General features: G+C 38.6%; 1 protein-coding gene across 3 annotated transcripts in view; it reads right to left on the minus strand.

Moving 5' to 3' along the window:
- Positions 1 to 307: 307 nt before the first annotated feature.
- vps8 (VPS8 subunit of CORVET complex) overlaps positions 308 to 22,215 on the minus strand; it is a 74,611-nt gene continuing 52,703 nt past the window's right edge. Inside the window, exons 38-46 of one of the 3 annotated variants that reach the window (XM_061911129.1) lie at positions 20,779 to 20,860; positions 14,931 to 15,013; positions 14,490 to 14,570; positions 11,599 to 11,768; positions 9,236 to 9,398; positions 9,118 to 9,162; positions 3,456 to 3,536; positions 650 to 779; positions 308 to 576 (exon numbers count right to left, since the gene is read on the minus strand). In XM_061911129.1, coding sequence (XP_061767113.1) covers positions 654 to 779; positions 3,456 to 3,536; positions 9,118 to 9,162; positions 9,236 to 9,398; positions 11,599 to 11,768; positions 14,490 to 14,570; positions 14,931 to 15,013; positions 20,779 to 20,860 — 831 coding nt within the window. In that variant the 3' untranslated portion in view covers positions 308 to 576; positions 650 to 653. Of the gene's footprint in view, positions 577 to 649; positions 780 to 3,455; positions 3,537 to 9,117; positions 9,163 to 9,229; positions 9,399 to 11,598; positions 11,769 to 14,489; positions 14,571 to 14,925; positions 15,014 to 20,778; positions 20,861 to 22,215 lie in introns of those variants that run through there. The other 2 variants (XM_061911128.1, XM_061911130.1) reach the window with 2 other exon arrangements.

The raw sequence follows: 22,215 nt of genomic DNA on the forward strand, positions 1-22,215 counted from the left end.
CAAACCCCACAACACACTGATCAAGGATCCATGTTTTATCGTTTAGTAGTGACTTCCTTATTCTTTTACAGAATCCAGTCAACTTCCTTTGTTTTTAATTTACTAACTAACTGCGCATGCAAGTGACGTCGAGGCCACAGTGAGGCCGCATTGGGTCCTGTGCACATTTACACTGGAGTCAGATCAAGATCACATTTTACATGTAAGCTAAACTGGCCGCTGGGAAAAATAAGAATTTTTAAAACATCAGATTTGGTCCACTTTGGCCTGGAATGTAAACCTAGTCAAAAGAAAAGAAGAAAAACACTAAGACACCATTGTTTTATTAAAACTGTGAAGATATTCTTCTTCACCAACTGAAACAAACATTTGTCCAACTCCAAACTATTTTGTTCTCCGAGAAACTTTGTCATTATGTTTACACAATTGACAGTGTTAAAAATAATAAGAAAAATATACACCTGTGTTTGCTCGTTATTACTTATTAAGACATTAAGGGTCGATTTGTTTTCTTAAAAGTAGACCGCTCCTCCGTGTAGATGCCAGCTCCTACTTCCAGACATTTCATTTAATTCCCTAGAAGTAAAGCATTTTGTTGTGTGTAAAAACAAAAAAGATAATTGCTGATTAGGAGCTGAACAATTGTTACCATGCTATTCCTCCATAAGAGGCGGAGGAGAAAGTTTCAGATCGAAACCCTCTTGTCCTGGATGAGCTTGAGTTAGACTCTTTGACTTCTCATTGTGATGACAGTGAGAGAGCTCTGCCAGGATGGACAGCTGGGAGAGAGAAAACAAAGTATATATTAGAGTATGGATCGCAGTCTTAACGTTGGATCTCAGACATTTCAAAATATTTTTACATCAGACTTCAAGGCTATTATCAACAAATAGTTTCCTGACACTTGTTATCAGTTTGGGTCTATGCACATGCGTGATGACAATCAATCAATCGATGTTTATTTATATAGCCCTAAATCACAAGTTTCTCAAAGGGCTGCACAAGCCACAGCGACATCCTCGGTACAGAGTCCACAAAAGGGCAAGGAAAAACTCACAACCCAGTGGGTTGTCAATGTGAATGACTATGAGAAACCTTCGAGAGGACCGCAGACGTGGGTAACACCCCCCCTCTAGGGGAAACCGGATGCAATGGACGTCGAGTGGGTCTAACATAATATTGTGAATGTCTAGTCCATAGTGGATCCAACATAGAAGTGAGAGTCCAGTCTATGGTGGGGCCAGCAGCGCAGAGATGTCCCCAACTGATACACAGGTCCCGACTCTGGACAGCCAGCACTTCATCCATGGCCATGATTACAACTGAGCTCTTAGTCATCAGCTAAACTTTTCCACGTCAACGTCAGTTTTGATACATCTCAACTTTGTGGTGAAAAAGGGCGTAAGGCAGGTTTTTGTAAGTACGCAAGCTTGTTACACGAGGGCCCTGGTGGTTGGATTATTGTCGGGTGTTTATAAGATGGTTAATATTGTACTACAAAAAAAGGGTTGCATAGTGCAACATTTTAAATATTCTTTGTAGGGCTGGGTGTCATGGCCAATTTCCCAAATCGGTTATATTTTGAGTCAAAGGTGTTACGACCTGTCACGCCAGGTCATATTCTGTGTGTATTATTCTCCTGAGTTCAGAGTTCTGTTATGTTCTCAAAGCTCTTTTACTCCCTTGTTTACCTTTTTTTGCTGCTAGACGCATTGAGTTTAAAAAAATCATGTTTGTAGTAATAAATATGATTGAAGCATTTTAGCATTTTGTTTGTGTTTAATTACCATAAGTGTGTTAATCCTAAACATTCCTGCCACTTCATTTGACACACTATGGCATTTTTAAGTCTTTTTTAAATTTTTTAACATACACCACAATAATATTGGTACCGTGGCATTAATACCGTGATAATATCGTACTGTAAGATTTTAATACTGTTATATCCCTATAAGGTGCATTAGAGGGGTCAATTTATGATTTTTTTTCTACACTTAAAACGCTTCCTTGTGGTCTGCATAACATGTAATGGTGTTTCTTTAATCAAATGTTTGCAAACCTTATGTTTTACAGACCATCTTCAAGTCGCTTTCTGACCGTCTCTTCAGGATGCGCCGTTTTTTGGGCGTCTCTTATTTATGTACCTTCACTTTGATAGCGTCTTCTCCTCCATCATCTGTGTTCTACCGGTGTAGCTTGCAAGGACGGGAGTCAAAGGAGGAGTGTCAAAAGATGGAGCTAACTGATTTAATGACATTCAGACTTTACTTAAATCAACTACGGAACAGAATCTCCTCATTAATGGCTCACTGGTGCAACAACAACACCGTAGATGTGTCCCAATAAAAACTATCCGACCGAAACTCTCTAAAAATACCTACAATTCCGTGGGTGGATTATCTAAACCCACTATACCGGTTATTTTTAGTGCTTCAACAGCAAACTTACTGACTGTACGTTACTTTATATTAGTAATTGCAACAGCGGAGGATGAATGCCAGACAACAAGAGCACAGAGGGAAAAAAAGGAGCGTACTGACTACGGTGTCAACACAGACTACAATGGCGGACCTGCGCACATTTTGTGGCACTTATGCAGATCACAAATACAAATCAGCAGGTATTAATAGGTTAAAAAAGTTGGTTTTGCATAATATTGCAAAACAAAACGCCAGATAATATGTCTCTGACCGCATGTCGAAGCAAAGTACGTCTGACTATGGTAGCCATAATCCGCCGACAATCCATCAAGCAGTGTAGCTTTGTAGCTTACCAAAGTTGTACTAAAACATTTTGACAGATTTATGAGCGCTGTGTGTAATGTTCTTTATCCTCAATTAAACATTAAAGTTTTGGGCTTGCTTGCTAGCATCATCTTGCAGTCCGCACGTATGTCTTATGTGTGACTACCATCTACACACTCATCATTACACCATGTACAGTACTACATAAAAGTGCTTCAAGGTCGATGAGCCATACTTGCTAACCGTCCCGATTTTTCCGGGAGACTCCCGAATTTCAGTGCCCCTCCCGAAAATCTCCCGCGGCAACTATTCTCCCGAATGTCGCCCGATTTCCACCCGGACAACATTACTGGGCCGTGCCTTAAAGGCACTGCCTTTAGCGTCCTCTACAACCTGTCATGACGTCCGCTTTTCCTCCACACAAACAGCGTGTCGGCCCAGTCACATAATATATGCGGCTTAACCAGATACACAGAAGTGAATGCAAAGCATACTTGATCAACAGCCATACAGGTCACACTGAGGGTGGCTGTACAAACAACTTTAACACTGTTACAAATATGTAACAGACGTCCGAATTCGGACGTCTCAAGGTTGGCAAGTATGCGATAAACACATTTTGAATTAATCTGTACGTTAGGCGCACTGTTGATTTTTGAGAAAAAGAAAGGATTTAAGTGCGACTTATAGTCTGAAAAATACGGTACTTACTCGTGATGGACCTTTGTATAAACAACGGAGCTGATCCCAGGATTGGTCTTGTTGAAAGTCTAATGTTGCCTCCTCCAGCACCTGGATTACAATACAAAAAAAGGTATGAAGTCAATTTTTGTTTCCTGTTTAGCTGTATAATTTTTCACTGAAATTAAACATATTTAAATACGTTTCTTTTTAAAGGAATTTACAGGCGAGCATTGTGATACAATGTTTTTCTTGTATATGTGCTGTTATAAATTAAAAATACTGTACAAAAAGAAAAAGAGAATTGTGTGTGTTGGATAAATACATACAGTATATAGCGTCAAAACACTGCCGAATTATGACTTTGTTTGTGCTTGCACTGACATTAAATAAATGGACTGGCCACTCCTCTTCTTTCTGATTGGTCACTATAAACGCCTACTGTCTCCTGATCGGAACCAATCCAAGGGGATTGTTAATGTCGAACTGTGTGTTCCTTCTGAACAAGAATAGCTTTTAGACCAAATAACCCTTTAAATCAATCATTATCAAGTAAAGTGCTTAAAAATAAAATAACAAAACAAAGCAGATTTGATCACCTTGGGTCCTATTCTCCCGTGTCTTTATTTACGCGCTTGAAGTTACCCACGTTTCTCTTATTCGTAGACACGGCCACCCCGCAGTGTAAGTGAGGCAAAAGTGCTTAAGTTGTGAATTAAGGTGGACCGTTATGCCTTTTTTTGGTTTCAGGGACATCACAGAGCGTGAAGTTTTACAATTTCATTGATAGCCACAAAAAAAATGACACTTAAATGGGAACTGCACAGTTTTTTGGAATTCTGTCTATCATTCACAATCCTTATGTGAGACAAGAACACATGTTTTTTTTTTTTTAAACTATATGCTTCCTGCTTCCAAGGAGTGCAGACGTGTCTCTATTTGATCCTGCATGCTTGCTGCTTTATGCGCTTTTAAATCATTCCAGAAGTCTTGGATATAAGTTTATTCCTTTTATTTTAAGTGAACCAAGACGCTCTGAATCATTTTCATGCTTTTCCTTTATTTTTTCAATACTTTTTACAATCCATCTGACGAGTCAGCGACAACAACCTTCTCAACATGACTATAGGGGAAACTGAAACAATGGCTTCTTGTGAAAACTGTTGGATATTTTTTCCCCTGAAAAGCGAAAAATGACTTACTTGTTGCGTGCCATTTCGGAAAACATCTTTTTCCCAGACTGCCTTTTCAATAAAAGGACAACTATGGAACTCTCTCTCTCTTTGAAAAATATACCTGCCCCTGTCACTTTCAAAAAACAAACATAATTGTGGCTAGTTGAGCAACAATCGTGTTCCGATGTTTAGTTTTTACACATTTATACTAATTTGTTCTTATCTTGTTTGCACTTTGTCTGTGTTAATATTATTATTGGCTTTTATCTAGTTTGCACTTTGTCTGTATTATTACAAACCCCGTTTCCATATGAGTTGGGAAATTGTGTTAGATGTAAATATAAACGGAATACAATGATTTATTTGCGAATCCTTTTCAACCCATATTCAATTGAATATGCTACAAAGACAACATATTTTATGTTCAAACTGATAAATGTTTTTTTTTTTTTTTGCAAATAATCATTAACTTTAGAATTTGATGCCAGCAACACGTGAAAAAGAAATTGGGAAGGTGGCAATAAATACTGACAAAGTTGAGGAATGCTCATCAAACACTTATTTGGAACATCCCACATGTGTGCAGGCTAATTGGGAAAGGGTGGGTGCCATGATTGGGTATAAAAACAGCTTCCCAAAAATGCTCAGTCTTTCACAAGAAAGAATGGGGCGAGGTACACCTCTTTGTCCACAACTGCTTGAGCAAATAGTCAAACAGTTTAAGAACAACGTTTCTCAAAGTGCAATTGCAAGAAATTTAGGGATTTCAACATTTACGTCCATAATATCAAAAGGTTCAGAGAATCTGGAGAAATCACTCCACGTAAGCGGCATGGCCAGAAACCAACATTGAATGACCATGACCTTCGATCCCTCATACGGCACTGTATCAAAAACCAACATCAATCTCTAAAGGATATCACCACATTGGCTTCAGAAAACCACTGTCACTTAATACAGTTCGTCACTACATCTGTAAGTACAAGTTAAAGCTCTACTATGCAAAGCGAAAGCCATTATTAACATACAGAAATGCCGCCGGCTTCTCTGGGCCCAAAATCATCTAAGATGGACTGGTGCAAAGTGGAAAAGTGTTCTGTGGTCTGACGAGTCCACATTTCAAATTGTTTTGGAAATATTCGACATCGTGTCATCCGGACCAACGGGGAAGCGAACGATCCAGACTGTTATCGACGTAAATTTCAAAAGCCAGCTTCTATGATGGTATGGGGGTGCATTAGTGTCTAAGGCATGGGTAACTTGTATACCATTGTGGATACACTCACGAGACAAAGATGTGAATTTTGATTTCATGGTTAATACAGAGTGGCGTTATGGTATTATTATCCTCATCTCAATGGATGTTTCCAAGTGTCTCAATTGAGGCGATCAGAATAGATTTGATAGTTTTTTGGAAGTTTCATTTTATTACGTGTGGTCTACACTGCTTCCAAACCTTAAGACCAACATAACGCTTATCTTCCCCTGACGTTGGACTTAATACAGCTTCAAAAGTACGTAAATACACAAGGTAAAGGTCACTCGACCCAAGATTGACGAAGGCGCACAATGACAGACTTAAGTCGAGGGATACAATGTTGCCCAGCTAAAATGTTTGCAAGAAGAATAGGGCCCATCGTGAGGGTATCAGAGCTAGGGTTGTCCCGATCCGATATATGGATCGGGTCGGCCGCCGATATTTGCCAAAAAAATGCGTATTGGCAAGGCGTGGGAAAATGCCGGTCCAGATCTAGTTTAAAAAAAAAAAATCCAGTCCGTAGTTTCCAAAGCACCAATTTAAATAATACATTCCACTCTTATGCTGCTCCCTACGCTCCGTTCCGCATTTTGCAGCACACCTTCAAAACATCCAGAGGTCAGTGGTCTTACCGTTCAGACGGCCGTGTGAATTAAAAGCTATGGTAAAAATGGCAGCTGTATGGGATTATTTTACCCTACAAAACGAAAAAGATGAAGAGGTGGAGTGCTAAACATGCCACAATAAAGTCAAGCGTGGTGGTAAAGTTGTAAGACATTTTAATGACTTTTGAGAGTGAGAGGCTTTTTAGCACTCATCATAGATGAACACAGGAGCAGGCTGACACCTGAGCATCTTGAAGTACTCGTCTTGGTTAGAAAGAATCTCCCCATTATGTTGGACTTCAATTGTTTGCCCCCCCTGACTGGGGCAAACATTTGAAAGGAGTGTGTTGATAGTTTGTTTGTATATATTTTTTTAAGTTTACACTTGTTTAAGAGCAAGTATTGATGCTGAGTTATAGACATTTTATCCCACTCAGGTTGTTTGTGTGTTTTGTTTTTTTTAATAATGTTTACAGCATTATTTGCACTTTATACTTTTCACATTTTTACTGTTTAATGATGCCATTTCTGTTTGACATGTATAATTTTTTCTATTTTGTGTTTATCCTTGAATACCAACCATTGTGTATTATTCAAACTCACCTAATTCAGCTGGCTAGTTGTTATCAATAGTACTAAAACCCTTTTCAACATGAATCTGACAACTAATTAGGCTAAATAACTTTAAACTTTAATACATGCTCGGATAGGCCGGTATCGGTATCGGATCGGAAGTGCAAAAACAATATCGGTATCGGATCGGAAGTGCAAAAACCTGGATCGGGACATCCCTAATCAGAGCATCGATAAATAAGCTACCATTTATCATATTAAGTATGTCTATGTAATGCAACATTGCAATTAGCCAGAAAAACATTTTGTCAGTCAAAATAAACTATCTTTAAGGACATCAAGTTAATAAAAGTTGATTTACGCCTATACTGGCCCACCTGCACTGGCTAACGGTACACATAGGATGCGAAAGTTTTATTACTTAAGTACAAAATACTATACGTTTTAGCACCATCTTATCTTGCTGATTGTATTAAACAGCATAATGTTCTGTACCGAAATCTACCTTCCAAAAACGCGGGCTTATTAGTGACTCACAAAACCCTAAAAAAAAGTCTGTAGGCTGTCGAGCGTTTTCCACTAATCAACATTGGCTGCATGCCCAGTTATAGCTGCTTAAACATCGTGAAAATCCATCCATTATCTAGGTTAATAATTATTGCTTTGAACATTGAAAAAAATATGTCTTATGAAATATTGAAGCAGTGAAGTGGTCTCATTATTGATACTTTTTCCTCCCAATAAGTTTGTCCTTCTCTCCCTTGCAACGCCCCTTCCAGTGTGCGAGACAACAACAGAAATAAAAATAAGACATGTTTTCTATTATTATTTCCATTTCCTTCAACTATTCAATCAATTGATTTTTTTTTCATTATCTTTATATGTCCTTCATGTATAAGCGACTTAAGTGTTAATTTAGGTTTAAGTTCGGACAATAAAACCCTACTTACATTGTTGTCATGAGAACAGAAATAGTTTGTAGATAAGGACTAGTAAGATTTTGATTAGAGATTTCCGATAATGGCTTTTTTGCCAATATCAGACATTCTGATATTGTCCAACTCTTAATTACCGATTCCGATAACAACCGATACCGATATATACAGTTGTGGAATTAACACATTATTATGCCTAATTTTGTTGTGATGCCCCGCTGGATGCATAAAACAATGTAACAAGGTTTTCCAAAATAAATCAACTCAAGTTATGGAAAAAAATGCCAACATGGCACTGCCATATTTATCATTGAAGTCACAAAATGTGCATTATTTTTTTTAATGTGCCTCAAAACAGCAACCTGGAATGTGGGACATGCTCTCCCTGAGAGAGCATGAGGAGATGGGTGGGCGGGGTTGAAGGTGGTGTAGTGGGGGGTGTATATTGGAGCATCCCGGAAGAGTTAGTGCTGCAAGGAGTTCTGGGTATTTGTTCTGTGTGATGTTCTCCCGAAATGTGTTTGTCAGTCTTGTTTGGTGTGCGTTCAAAGTGTGGCGCATATTTGTAACAGTGTTAAAGTTGTTTATATGGCCACCCTCAGTGTGACCTGTATGGCTGTTGACCAAGTATGAATTGCATTCACTTGTGTGTATGAAAAGCCGTATATATTATGTGATTGGGCCGGCACGCAAAGGCATGCCTTTAAGGTTTATTGGCGCTCTTTACTTCTGCCTACGTCCGTGTACCACTCCGTACAGCGCTGTTTTAAAAAGTCATACATTTTACTTTTTGAAACCGATATAGATATATTCCGATACTACAATTTAAAGTAGTTATCGGCCGATAATATCGCCAGTCCGATATTAATGGACATCTTTAATTTTGGTCAGGTTTAAAATTAAATATTGTCTGTAATTTATTTTTAGGATCCAACTGATTAAATATTCGATAAGGGCCACATACTCCCATTTGTGCTTAGGCGTTTTTTTTTTACACAGTTGAAGTTACGCATATTCCATATTCATTGCTGAGTACAGTGACTGATTTAAGTTGAGTGAGAGAATGCTGCGCAACCAAAATCCGCACAGCAGCGCACCTTTTTTCCCCAATGAAGCACATTGGAGAATAGGGCCCCCAATATTTACCTTTTTTCTACGACCTTCATCGTGATGCATGGATGAAAGGTGGGTCTGAAACAACAAAAACAATTGTTATATTGCAAAACAAAGTAATTGTGGGGTGGACAAATGTGCAAACCTTTACAAGAGATGTGCTGCGGCTTTTCTTTGGTGTGATATACTGTCCACCTCTTCCACTCTGACTGCTGGAACACTTATAGCAACTCCACTGCTGCTGTTGTTCTGAAGCACATCCCAGCCCACAGTCATGCTGCTGCAAGCACTGGATGTGGTAAAGGTGACCACAACTGACAAGAAAGATACATGACATTGATACTAAGCTTACTCACTCCTTATTCTGTAATCTCAGAGCATTTAATCGATCGCAACTGGACTGTTTAGTTTGTCTTCGAAGACGTTTCCCCTCTCATCCAAGTAGGCTTCATTGGTTCATATACTTAGATTGGTCAGATCTAGTCTAGCGGCTGGTGCCAAAACCCCAAATATTTATACTCCAATACCCGGAGGGTGTGCCTGCGCAAGGATGGTTTCGCTCAATCGTAGTGAGAAAAACAACTGTTGAGATGCAAAACAAGCAATGCTGCTGTCAATGCCAACGACAGTCGTAGAAATTGAATTTCCCCAAGTTAGCATTAAGGTATTGTGTGGCAGAACGATCGCTGTGGATCAACCCCTAACCGTCCAAAATAGTCGAAATCTCCCACATTAGCATTCCATACAGTTGTAAACAAATGGCATAAAGGAGCAATGTGACCAAAATGTTTCTAACTTCTGTTATTTGTTGGAGGCTAAATTGCATTGTCTTTCAGGAATGGTTGAAAGGACAGTGTTGTATGTGGGAGACAGGTGGTATCTCTAACCACCTCTTCTATTCAGGGATATTTTGTTCAACCTTGACACAAATGGCTTTCCTTACTCCTCTTTCGGACCATCCTGACTCCCTGTCCAGAATCAGTACATTTTTGTTCTCAAAGGAATGCTGCTTCTCCTTGAGGTGGAAATAGACAGCTGAGTCTTGGCCTGAATAGATTGGCCATCTATGCTGTGCCATGCGTTGACTTAGTGGTTGTTTTGTTTCTCCAATATATGAATCAGTGCATTCATCATTACACTGGACACCAGTTTGTTTTTGTGGGTGTGAGGTGTCCGGTCTTTAGGATGCACTTATCTCTGTCTCAGGGTGTTGCCTGGTTCGAAGTATACTAGGATGTTGTGTTGGTTAAAACCTCTTGTGAGTTCATCAGATAGCCCTGATACAAAAGGAATGACAATATTTTTGCATCTGCCATCTTTCTCCTCCTCATCCGCTTTGTTCTTGTTTCTGAATGCGCTTTTCACAAACGACTAACTTGTCTAACCACAGGTTTTGAGGGCTGACCTCAAATGCCTATGCTCTTTCTCTTTGGCCTGTGGGCTGGTGGGAACATTATCAGCTCTGTGAGGTAGGGTTCTGATAACGCTCAGTTTGGTCTTTTAATTTAGTCGCATACTTGAAAGGGAACACTGCATTACAGGAAGAAAATTGGAATATTGATGAGATGTGAAAAATAAGCTATTTGAATATTTTGATTATTTCTTAACCTAATTTATAACTGCATTAGCTATAACAAAAAATAAAATGTTTGTAATACGTCAGAAATTGACATCATATATGCCTAATAAGTAGTGATTGGTAAATGACGCCATTGGGAATGTGTGGCACAATCAAAAGCTGTATTGACACTGTGCTGCTGTTTCATAATGGTGTCACAACATTTGACCTGTAAATAAATCCCTCCATCCATTTTTCTACCGCTTATTTCCTTTGGGGTCTCGGGGGGCGCTGGTGCCTATCTCAGCTACAATCGGGCGGAAGGCGGTGTACACCCTGGACAAGTCGCCACCTCATCGCAGGGCCAACACAGATAGACAGACAGCATTCACACTCACATTCACACACTAGGGCCAATTCAGTGTTGCCAATCAACCTATCCCCAGGTGCATGTCATTGGAAGTGGGAGGAAGCTTGAGTACCCGGAGGGAACCCACGCATTCACGGGGAGAACATGCAAACACCAAACAGAAAAATCCCGAGCCCGGGATTGAACCCAGGACTACTCAGGACCTTCGTATTGTGAGGCAGACGCACTAACTCCTCTGCCACCGTGAAGCCCCCTGTAAAATACAGTTAATAGCAAATGTTTTCTTTTCTCAAATAAAAAAAAAAACAGAAAAGAGTATGACACATGCAACTCTGGTCAATGAGCCAAATACTAAAAGAAAAAATAACATTTATCTTTTTGGTCCCATAAGATGAAAACTATCTCACATTTCAGAATTATTTTTATGTTTGTATTTCCAATTGACAGCACACCACTAATCCAACTTCTTTCAGTACAAGCTGTAATTCGTGAGCCTAAGGTAACCCTTTATTTCTCTTCCTTAACGTATTGAAATTAAAGCCTCCTGAGTATGTTAGCCGAATAGCCGTGTTGCACAGTGACTTACTTGAATATGATGATCTCGTCTGTTGAGTTATGCCACCTCTTGCACTGCTGAATGCAGATGTGACAGTAGTCTTGTCTTGGATGAAGTCCCTTTGTCACAGCTGTTCGCAGATGAGCCAGGGACCAGTGGAGGTCATTATTCAACAGACGAGTAGTTGTTTCAAATAATGTCTGTAATACAAAGCGAAAATTACTATTGTATAATGGTGTCCTTATTTCATCCACTAATCAATTAATTTATTTGGATAACAACAATTAAAAAGCACAAGGACAAAATACTATTCTATTCAAATTCTTTGTAAATATCTGTGCCACTACCTGTGTTTGTAACCTGTATATTTTGTACTTTAAAAACCCCAGTAGATACAACAACTGGGTTAGAATTATGGGTGTCTCGATACAACTTTTTCACTTCCAATACGATATTGGAGCCTTCAGTATTGGTCAATACTGATAATGATCCGATACGATAGCAGCACAAATCCAACTTACCTTGTTTGGTTTGGTTTGATCAAATGAAATGATGAAACACTAACCGATTTATTATTAACCATTGATAAAAGATCGTATTTAAGTTGAAGTGACTGGTAAAGTTTTTGGTGACACTTAGTCGTCACAGTACATCATTAAGTTGAGCTCATGATGAATGATGCGGACAGTTTTTGTTACTGGATACTTTTTTCTGCCTTGGACACTTTGTATCTGTAAGTACTAGGAAGATATATTTTTTGATACTTGCTTATATTGACAAATGTTTTAAATTGACATTGTTCAATTAAGTACATCTAATATTTATGTCTAGCTTGTGTGGAATTGTGTGCTAAGATGTTGTGTAGCTGTTAGCTCCTTGTAGCCTATAGCCTACCATGTTTACATTTGTATAATTAATTGACTAAAATACAAGAAAAGACCAACCTTGTGTGCTTATTGGAGGATTTAGATTTTAACTGGCTGTACAACTTTGAACAAGTAAATGCAGTTTGCTGATAAAGGATATTTCAAATGCAAACGGTATAATTCAATACATGTTTTGTTTGGTCGATATTGGAACGATATCAATGTCAGATCGCGACACCCCTAGTTGCAACTCCATATAAATGAGTCCTGTGAAGTATTAAGGCCCTAGTATAAATAGGAACCAAGGTACTATTGTTGGTAGAGCATAGTACAGATCTGAGTACATACAATATAAGGTCCGAGGTCACATACTGTAATTGTTTTGTAATAAAAAGGTAACAACTTTCTAATACAAAACTATAAAGATGAAAAAAGGTAGAAGGTAGAGATCTTCCATTTATGTAACCTTACTTGTAATTTATATGATGTTTTGAGGCAAATGGGACTGGGAGTATAGAACAGGCTCTTCTGAACCAATCAGAAAAAGATTACAAAAAGTCAGGCTAAATTACATGTATAATATCAATGTTATTGCAACTGAGAGTGTACAAATGGACCACAACTATCCAATATTTACCTGGGAACACCCTACAACTACCTCTAAGGTTCCTTACTGTATGTATTTATTTTCAGTTTGCCTTTGCTTAGGCCCACTCTTACAATGTTATTATTTTTTTTCAACTACCGTAAAACAAACAGCATCAATCTATATTTTGAAAAAAAAAATGACTTGTGTGTTGTTTGGAAACAGATAGTAATTGTTATGTGCAGCAAAACTTAATGAACTCAATTCACCTTAATGTGTGTTCTTAAATTTGTGTTGGACATCTTAGATGAAGAGAGCAGTTATGATTTTGGTTTTCAGAGTAAACACGCATTATTGTGCGTTTCCTGCACATCATCTTCATCATTGAAGGAAAAATCTAATCTGCGGGAGAGAATCCAATCCCTATGCCAATTCAACTATGTTTTTAGTTTTTTTGAGTCGTCAACTTGAAGCTTCTCTTTGTCTCTGACTCTCTCGTCGTCATGTTGATTTTAATTAACATGATGATTAAATTCAAATTTCATTTTAATTTTCTTGAGGGAACTCTCCTGAAGGAATCAATAAAGTACTATCTATCTATCTATGTGACATTAGTGTGTGGTTGTTATGATTTTGCTTACTAGTTTCGATGATCCGCCTTATCTTGCCTCTGATTGGCCAGTCTGTAATATTTTGCCATAACCTTAGCCAATTTTGACTCATCATAAAAACACCAACCAATTATCATGTATTTTCTCTGTATGGATGTTCTCATTCATCCAGGTCATTGTATTTTCGCCATGCTTTTGTTGGCCTGGACGCAGTCCATTTTCTCTCTTTGTAGCTTGTAGCTTTGATGTAAGCTACCTAGCTACATGGGTTTAAAAGTAGCTAAGCAACAGGAAAAGCTACTCGTTAAAAAAGTAGCTAAGCTACCACCAAGCGACTGGAAAATGTAGTTAAGCTATACCTAGCTTGTTATTGTCCATTACTGCCCACCATGTCTAGCCTCTTTCCAAAAGGTATAATAATTAATATTCCGCAAAAAAAAAAAAATTGTTGCAGTGTGCTGAATAACTCTAGTTTCTGCTCTGGAATAAACTATATTGGACACTATTTAGATTTAATTTACTGGAGAAAAAAACAGGAAATGCAAACGAAAAAAGTTACAACAGAAAAGGGAGGAATACGTTATAACTACTATGCCACCCCTTCAGTCTATGGTATAGTCAAATATTAAGTAGATATTATTAATATATTATTAGCATACCAGCCCATTACAGTTCAGGTTGTGACTTCAAATCTCCGATGCCTTACAAAAATTAAACCTACCGAAAAAGTTTTTAATGCGATTGTGGGACGATACAACATCTAATATTTCAGTAATGCCTCACTATTTATACTTATTGGGCTCACATCATATGGCTATGAATATGGGCAATGTGAGCCAATCTGTACACACTGTTTACCTGTTCATAGTTGAAAGTGTTGAGCATCCCAAGAAGAAGACCATGGATCTCTGCAACTTGTCCTTCTCCATAAAGGTGGTCCTGTAGGACACAAAGTTGTGGTCATATACAAAAGAGTTATGACTTGGAAACCTACAAACTGTATGGGGACAAAAAGGAATTTACAGCAATAAATGTTAATTTAGAAAATGTCAGGTCTGTTTAAAAGAACAAATGCTGAAAAACTAATATCTTCTAGCATGTATATTTATAATTATATATAATTTATAATTTTTATGTGAAGATTGCCGAAATAAAATACATTGATTGATAATATTGGCTGTTACATTTATTGCATGATATGTTTGACATATTTCAGTAGCAATAACATCCCATTTTTTATTAGTAGTAATTACTATTGTTTGTTTATAATCAACAGGCAAAAACGGATACATACTGTACCTGCAGTATCAGCTGGATGATGTCAGGTTGTGAAATAAAGCTGCTCATACTGTTGAAAACGTTCATTGTCAGGTCCTTTAACACTGGAAAATGCACAAAAAAAAAAACATTGCTTTCATCAGCACTCAGAATGGGCAATATGGTCTGAAATCTATATTGCAATCTATTATTTAGTATATAAATGAACCACAAAAACGGGTTACAAAGTATCCTAATTTGATAATACAATAACAAAAAACGCAAAATATTTTTTGATGAAAAAAATATCGTACTAACCACTGTATTAGCAACCATATAATAATATTATGCTTGGCATCGTTACTGTCGATATTTGAATCAATCTGCCCACCTGTGTTTACATTCAAGAGCTCTAGCTCGCGGTTCGCAGTTACCATATCCTCCTACGGTGTGTAGTGTAGCATGTTTAGCCATTCATTGTTCTTTAGGTATGATACTTGTGAGAAACAGTTAATTTGCTGCCATGGAGGCGAGGATTGCGGACTTGCAAGTGGCTTTGCACTGTGGAGGGACGTTAGCGGGACCCTGTAGTGCATTGAGGACACGTCCCTTTGTTTGTCACTGTCAAATTTGAGGACACCACGAGAAAGTGCCATCACATGCATTACCACAAGGAAACGATAATCAATCAATTAATCAAAGTTTATTTCTAAAGCCCTGTGGAGAGGCGGGGCTGGCAGTCCGACGGCGAGGAAGGGCACGCCGTAGCCCGGCCCAAGATGGAGGCGTGGACGGCGAGCGACGAGGCGGGGCGCACCGGGAGCGACGCCGCAATTGAGATCAGGTGCGTTGATCGTGCACCTCTACACAATTGACTAATCTCCTCTCGCTGTATAAAAGGGCAGCAGCAGAGGATGGTGGTAAGAAATGAGAGGGAGAGACAACAACACGAGCAGCAGCGCATGCAACCCGGAAGAGAGCGAGAGGCAGACGCAGACAACGGGGAAGGCTGAAAAGCTACACTGAGAAGAGAGCAGGGAGAGCGGCAGAAGCTGAAAAGCAACACGCAAAAGACTACTTATTGAAAAATAAATAAGTCTATACCTGCTCCAGCAAATGTGTGTTCTTGGTGGTCCTGGGAACCCACGCAACGGGATGGGACCGTCACAAGCCGTTATTCACAAATGCCTCAAAGGACTGCACAAACCACAACGACATCCACGGCTCTGATCCCACATCAGGGCAAGAAAAAACTCAACCCAATGGGCACAATGAGAAACCTTGGAAGGGACCCAGATGTGGGGACCTCATTACCTATTGGGCTATCATAACTTCAGCCCGCCACTTGGGGTCACTATATAATTGTGAGGGTATGTCTCATCTCTCTCTCCAATGATAATAGTATTTTTGGACATAAAAAGGCATATGACATTAGGGCTGGGCGATATATCGATTTACACGATATATCGCGGGTTTGTCTCTGTGCGATACAGAAAATGACTATATCGTGATATTCGAGTATACGTTCTCACGCAGTTCCTTTTAGCTGCGGGCATTACACTACAGGCTCTTCCCACTCCTTCTTGTGTCTCCTTCTCACAGAGTGTAAGCGCACCTTCTTACATACGTCACATACTGTCATATGTCACATACGTATACGCCTTCGCAGGGCCGAAAGGTAGCAGAATGGGTAACGTTAGCTGTGATGCTAGTGGAGCCGTGCGAGTGGTAATACGAGAGAAAGAAGGTGCGAATCTGGTAACAAATGAAGGAAAAATTAATTCCATTGAAAAACAGCACAGGGTCGATTGTCTGGTGGTGGTTCGGCTTCAAGCGGGAATATGTCGAATAGACAACTTTAATTTGTCAAGTGTGGGGCACAAGCGTTGCTACCAAAAGTAGCATTACTGGTAATATGTAGCATCATTTGAAAAGTCACCTGCTAACAACTGTTTAATAAATACAGTTTTGGTCAATTGACTTAGTTGTGATTTCCTTCTCTGCATGAAAGTTTAAAATGAGTATGTATCAATGCAGTATGAACAAGAATGTTTTAATGGTAAATAAATGAGTTGTACTTGTATAGCGCTTTTCTACCCCTTTTTAAGGAGCCCAAAGCGCTTTAACAGTATTTCCACATTCGCCTTTTCACACACACATTCACACACTGACGGCGGGAGCTGCCATGCAAGGCGCTCACCAGGACCCATCAGGAGCAAGGGTGAAGTGTCATGCCCAAGGACACAACAGACGTGACTAGGATGGTAGAAGGTGGGGATTGAACCAGTAACCCTCAGATTGCTGGCACAGCCTCTATACCAACTTTGCCACGCCGTCCCCTATTAATGTAGACACATAAAATCATCATACTGCTGGGATTCCATGTATCAAGTGTTAATTCAAGGCTAAAGCAAAATATAGATATATATCGTCTATCGCAATATGGCCTAAAAATATCGAGATATTAAAAAAAGCCATATTGCCCAGCCCTATATGACATGATGTGGAGGGAGGTTGTGCTTGTAAAATTATACAAAATGAGTGTGAGGGGAAGCCTGTTTAATTGGATAAAGGTTTTTTTATTAGAAAGGAAAATGCAGGTTTGAATAGGTCAGGATCTGTCTAGACAACATGAGGTAAGAAATGGGACACCACAAAGTTGTTGTTCAAAATTATGCAGTGTCCGTAATAACGGCGTTACTACTTTTACTAGTAATGAGTAATCTACAACAAGCCCACCTTTTAAAAGCACAGACTCCGCACACTGTGCTCTAATATTAAACATCTCTCAAATGCATATGCCAAATATTTTAAGTTGTTTTTTTTAAGTAATGAATACATTACTTTCCCTAGTAATTAATTACATTTATTAAAGAGTAATTTCGTTAGTAACTCAATTATTTTTTTGGTAAAGTAACAAGGAACTATAATTAATTACTTTTTAAGAGTAATTTTCAGAATAATAATATTCTGAACAATGATGTGTTTGTTAATGATTGCTGACGATTGGGCTTTGTGGAAGAAGGGAAAAAATATGGGACATGTTATGAAAATGTAAAGAGCGATTGATGAGGTGGTTGAATGGGTGTATTATTGGGGATTCAGATTTTCACTGGAGAAAACTAAGGATGGGGTTTTTTTTTAACCAAAAAGAGAGTTATATGAAGACTAAAGTTAAAAATGTACGGGCAAGAAATAGAAAAGGAAGAACGGTTTGAATTCTTAAGTGTTGTCTTTGATGCAAGACTAACATGGAAGGGACATATAAAAAGAATTGTGGATAAGTGTAAAAAAGTAGTACGTGTAATGAGGAGTTTGTCAGGGAGCACTTGGGGGAGAGTTTTTTAGCTCTTAAGAGTTTATGTGGCCTTGATTAGGTCAACATTTGATTATGAATGTATAGAATATTGCTCAGCAGCAAAATTAGTGATTAAGAGTTGGATGTTGTGCAAGCGTCAGTTTTAAGTGTGCAGGGATGCTTTCAAAGTTTTACCAGTGTGAGCACTTCTATTAAAGATGGGACAAATGCCACTCGACATCAGAAGGAAGCGGTTAATAATGAACTTTTGGACACATCTCCAGGGACACAATTACTCACACCCAACTAAGGTTTGGCTGGAGGACTCCTGGGAGATTAGGAGGAGTCAGAGGGTGTTGAGGGAGATATGCAATAACGCTGCTAGAGAAATTGGAATAACTGATATAAAGACAATCCCCACGGTGGCTTACCCAGTGATGGCCTAATGGGAGCTGGTAAGGCCAGAAGTAGATTGGCACTTGTTGATGGTTTAAACGACAAAGGAAATGTACATAATGTAACTGAATTCAATGAGCACATTATAAATAAGTATGGAAATTTTACATTGGTGTACACAGATTGGGATGTGTTTGACTGGGTTTGGGGTAGCGGTGACAACAAAAGGAATTGGGGGGAACAGAAGTTCGTCAGACCAACTAGGAGTGTACACAGTGGAAATAGTGGAGGTACTATTGGCATTAAAGTGGGTGGAGCTAACTAAGAAAGATAAAGTGTTTATTTGCACTGATTCCGCATCTGTGCTGGTAAGTTTAATATAATTAAGATATTTTATAGGAAATGTTGTAGACAATCAAAATAAAACAAATCAGAAGAGAAAGGTTTTATTTTATAGGAAATGTTGTAGACAATCAAAATAAAACAAATCAGAAGAGAAAGGTTTAGTTTTTCTGCGTTTCGGCACATGAAGTGGTGAGGAGAAATGAAAAGGCGCAGGTTTGTGACACCTATATTGAGCTATATGAAAATAAACGCAACCTATTTGTTTTTGCTCCCATTTTTAATTAGTTGAACTCAGGGATTTAAAACTTTTACTATATGCACAAAAGACACATTTTGCTCAATTATTGTTCACAAGTCTGTCTAAATCTGTGTTAGTGAGCACTTCTCTGTGATTAAGAAAATACATGTACATTTTTTCATTTAAGCCCTAAAGTCTCTGAATTCAAATAGGTCATTTTGGGAGGGCGACATAGCCTATCTGCTGGACAGAGATTTTAAGTAGAGCCCATAAATCCTCTATTTATGCTAGACACAGCCTTACTTACCGCAAGCTAATACATCATACTTATACTAAGTATGATGTATTATATGATATACTGCTGGCTAAGATGTATGACGGAATATCGGTATTGTGTGATCGGTGTCAACAGTCTCGAGCTAACTTAATATATAAGTGATCGTTGTCAACAGTTGTGCAGTTAATGCACTGAAATTTTTAATACTTTGTCTTTGGTAATTGACGAAATTATTTAATTGAATCCTTTAAGCGGATTATTTGGGGTGGCCCCTCTGTCATCTTCTCTTAGCAAATCCAAAAAGAACTTGGTGGCATTTACTACTTGGTTGGCTAGAAGACTCATTGTGCTAAATTGGAAGGCTGCAGCGCCTCACTGCTACACCCGCTGGATCAGAGATAGTCTTTATTTCCTAAAATTGGATAAAATTAGGCTGACAATGAACGGTGGTTCTGAGAAGTTTCAGGAAACATGGGGTGGTTTCCTAAAATATGAACAAGAGACTGATCTCAAACACTCATTTTAAGGTGTCGCATCTTTTATTTTACGTTGTAGTAGTAGCGACTTCCATCTGGGCAGCTTCCTTTGTTTTCACTTTATCGAAGTGTGCATGCAAATGACGTTGAAGCCACATTGGGGCCACATTGGGGTCTGTGCGTGTTTACGATAAAAATCACATTTTACTTGCAGTGTAAACAGTCAGCTAGAAAAAAATCTGCAAAAAAAAAAAATCTGATTTGGGGCACTTTGGCCTGCAGTGTAAACATAGTTTTTATGACCACCTGCACAATCGAACAATATTTATCAAAAGTTCAGCTTTTGGAAAGACAATGAGCTTCTGTTTGGATTGACAGTATCGCAGAGGTTAATTTAAAAATGTTGCCAAGGGTGTACAACTGTATCGCTTTATACTCTTTTGTTGTCTCTCTCTTGTATGTAAAATATTCAGTATGAACAGCGCTTAGTATGATACGCATGCACAGTTCGACTACAGACTACCACCACCATAATAACATATTGTTAAACTTCGTTCAAGTAAAGGTTAAGATCGACTTCAGTTTTAACCAAATCAAACATGTACACAGTACACATTCTTCCTCTTAACAAGCACTTTAAAATGTCATACTGTAGGAGAAAAAGGCATAAGACCATCCTGGAGACCTGTCTGATCACAATATCCATCCATCCATCCATTTTCAACCGCTTATTCCCGGGGGGCGCTGGTGCCTATCACGGCTACAATCGGGCGGAAGCCGGAGTACACCCTGGACAAGTCGCCACCTCACTGATCACAATAGTACACAGCAAATATCTGTTGGTTTTGTGTTCTTTTTACCTTCAGACATGTTTGTAGCTGGGGGCCTTTTTATTTGTTTTTGAGAGGCCATCAGTATCTCCAATAACGAAAACCAAAGCTCCTGAAAAACAATAAAAGTGGAAGTCAGTGAAGTTGAGTAACAAAATGCTTTCTTATTAGCTGCTTTGACTTCTTTGAGACAAACAAGCATTTTGCACTCTTAAGTGGATGTACATTATCTTCTATACCTGCCCCAAACAGTTTCTATGTCATGCAATGACTAACCGAGCTAATAAAAAAAAAAAGTGAAAAGGTAGTGTAGATGTAACAATATGAAAATGTAATATCATGGTTATTGTGAGCAAAATTATCACGATAATCATTATCATGGTATTGTTGAATGATCTCAAAAAATATTTAGGCTCATAAGCACACGCCAATTTTTAAACCAAGTTTTCTTTAAAATAAACAACACACACACAATATACTTTCTTTGGCAGAATACTGATTGTTTTACTGGCTTCATTTGAGACATTGATTTGAGTGTTTAAATATGTTCACCCTCATATTTTACGATTGGGGTTTGATGCTTGCAAAGTAGAAAGACGTGAATGGGTCTTGTATTCATGTTAGCGTTTAAGTGACAAGTAGGTAATTCTGCTAGCTGTATCTCAAGAGAATAAGCATGACCATCATGAATGTGGTAATGACCCACGAGTTATGATATTTTAAATTTAAAACAGTAATACCAAACGTCAGCAGAGATGTGTAGTAACGTGCTAAATTTACTGTTATATTTCCCTGAATAACTTTTATTGTAAATTGTACTTCGGCTGCCCCCCCCCTGTTTTATTTGCAGAGTTTTATTTGAAGGACATTTTTTCTATTGTTCTGCTGTGAAGATCTTGTCATTTTTTTTAATGTCTTCTACAGATCTCCTCAATTTGCTTACATAATCAACTTTTTCGTAAATTGCCTTCCATATTGCTTTTCCTCCAGCAGCGCTGAGATTCGTCTACTGAAGTTGATCCATATATAAATGTGCTTGTTCCACCAAGACATCGAACTCGGGGGCTTCAAAATTTTATTTTGCGTGTCCGGCCACTGTCCTCTCACAAACTTTCCAATTATGCAGCCGATAGGACACGCAACTCCTCATTTAAATATGGCAGTGACCACCACTTTTTCACCTGTTCTCAATTGAACGCGCAGCCTTAATAAATCACACAGAACACGCACATATTCTTTCATAGATTGCATAGTCTGATTACCGCATGGTGTTTGGATATTTGTAAATAAGGGCTTTTGACCATAGAGAATTTGACCACGTTTTATCATTAATACCTGTAATTGTTACAGCCCTAGTAGCTACCATGCAGCACTGGAAAAAGGGAATTAGTAGTATCCATTTTATGTCTGCACAATCATATTTGTCCTTCTATCATTATCCTCTTTCTGTTTGAGTTGTATGGGTGA

This window comes from Nerophis ophidion, linkage group LG09, assembly GCF_033978795.1.
Source record: "Nerophis ophidion isolate RoL-2023_Sa linkage group LG09, RoL_Noph_v1.0, whole genome shotgun sequence".
Taxonomy (NCBI): domain Eukaryota; kingdom Metazoa; phylum Chordata; class Actinopteri; order Syngnathiformes; family Syngnathidae; genus Nerophis; species Nerophis ophidion.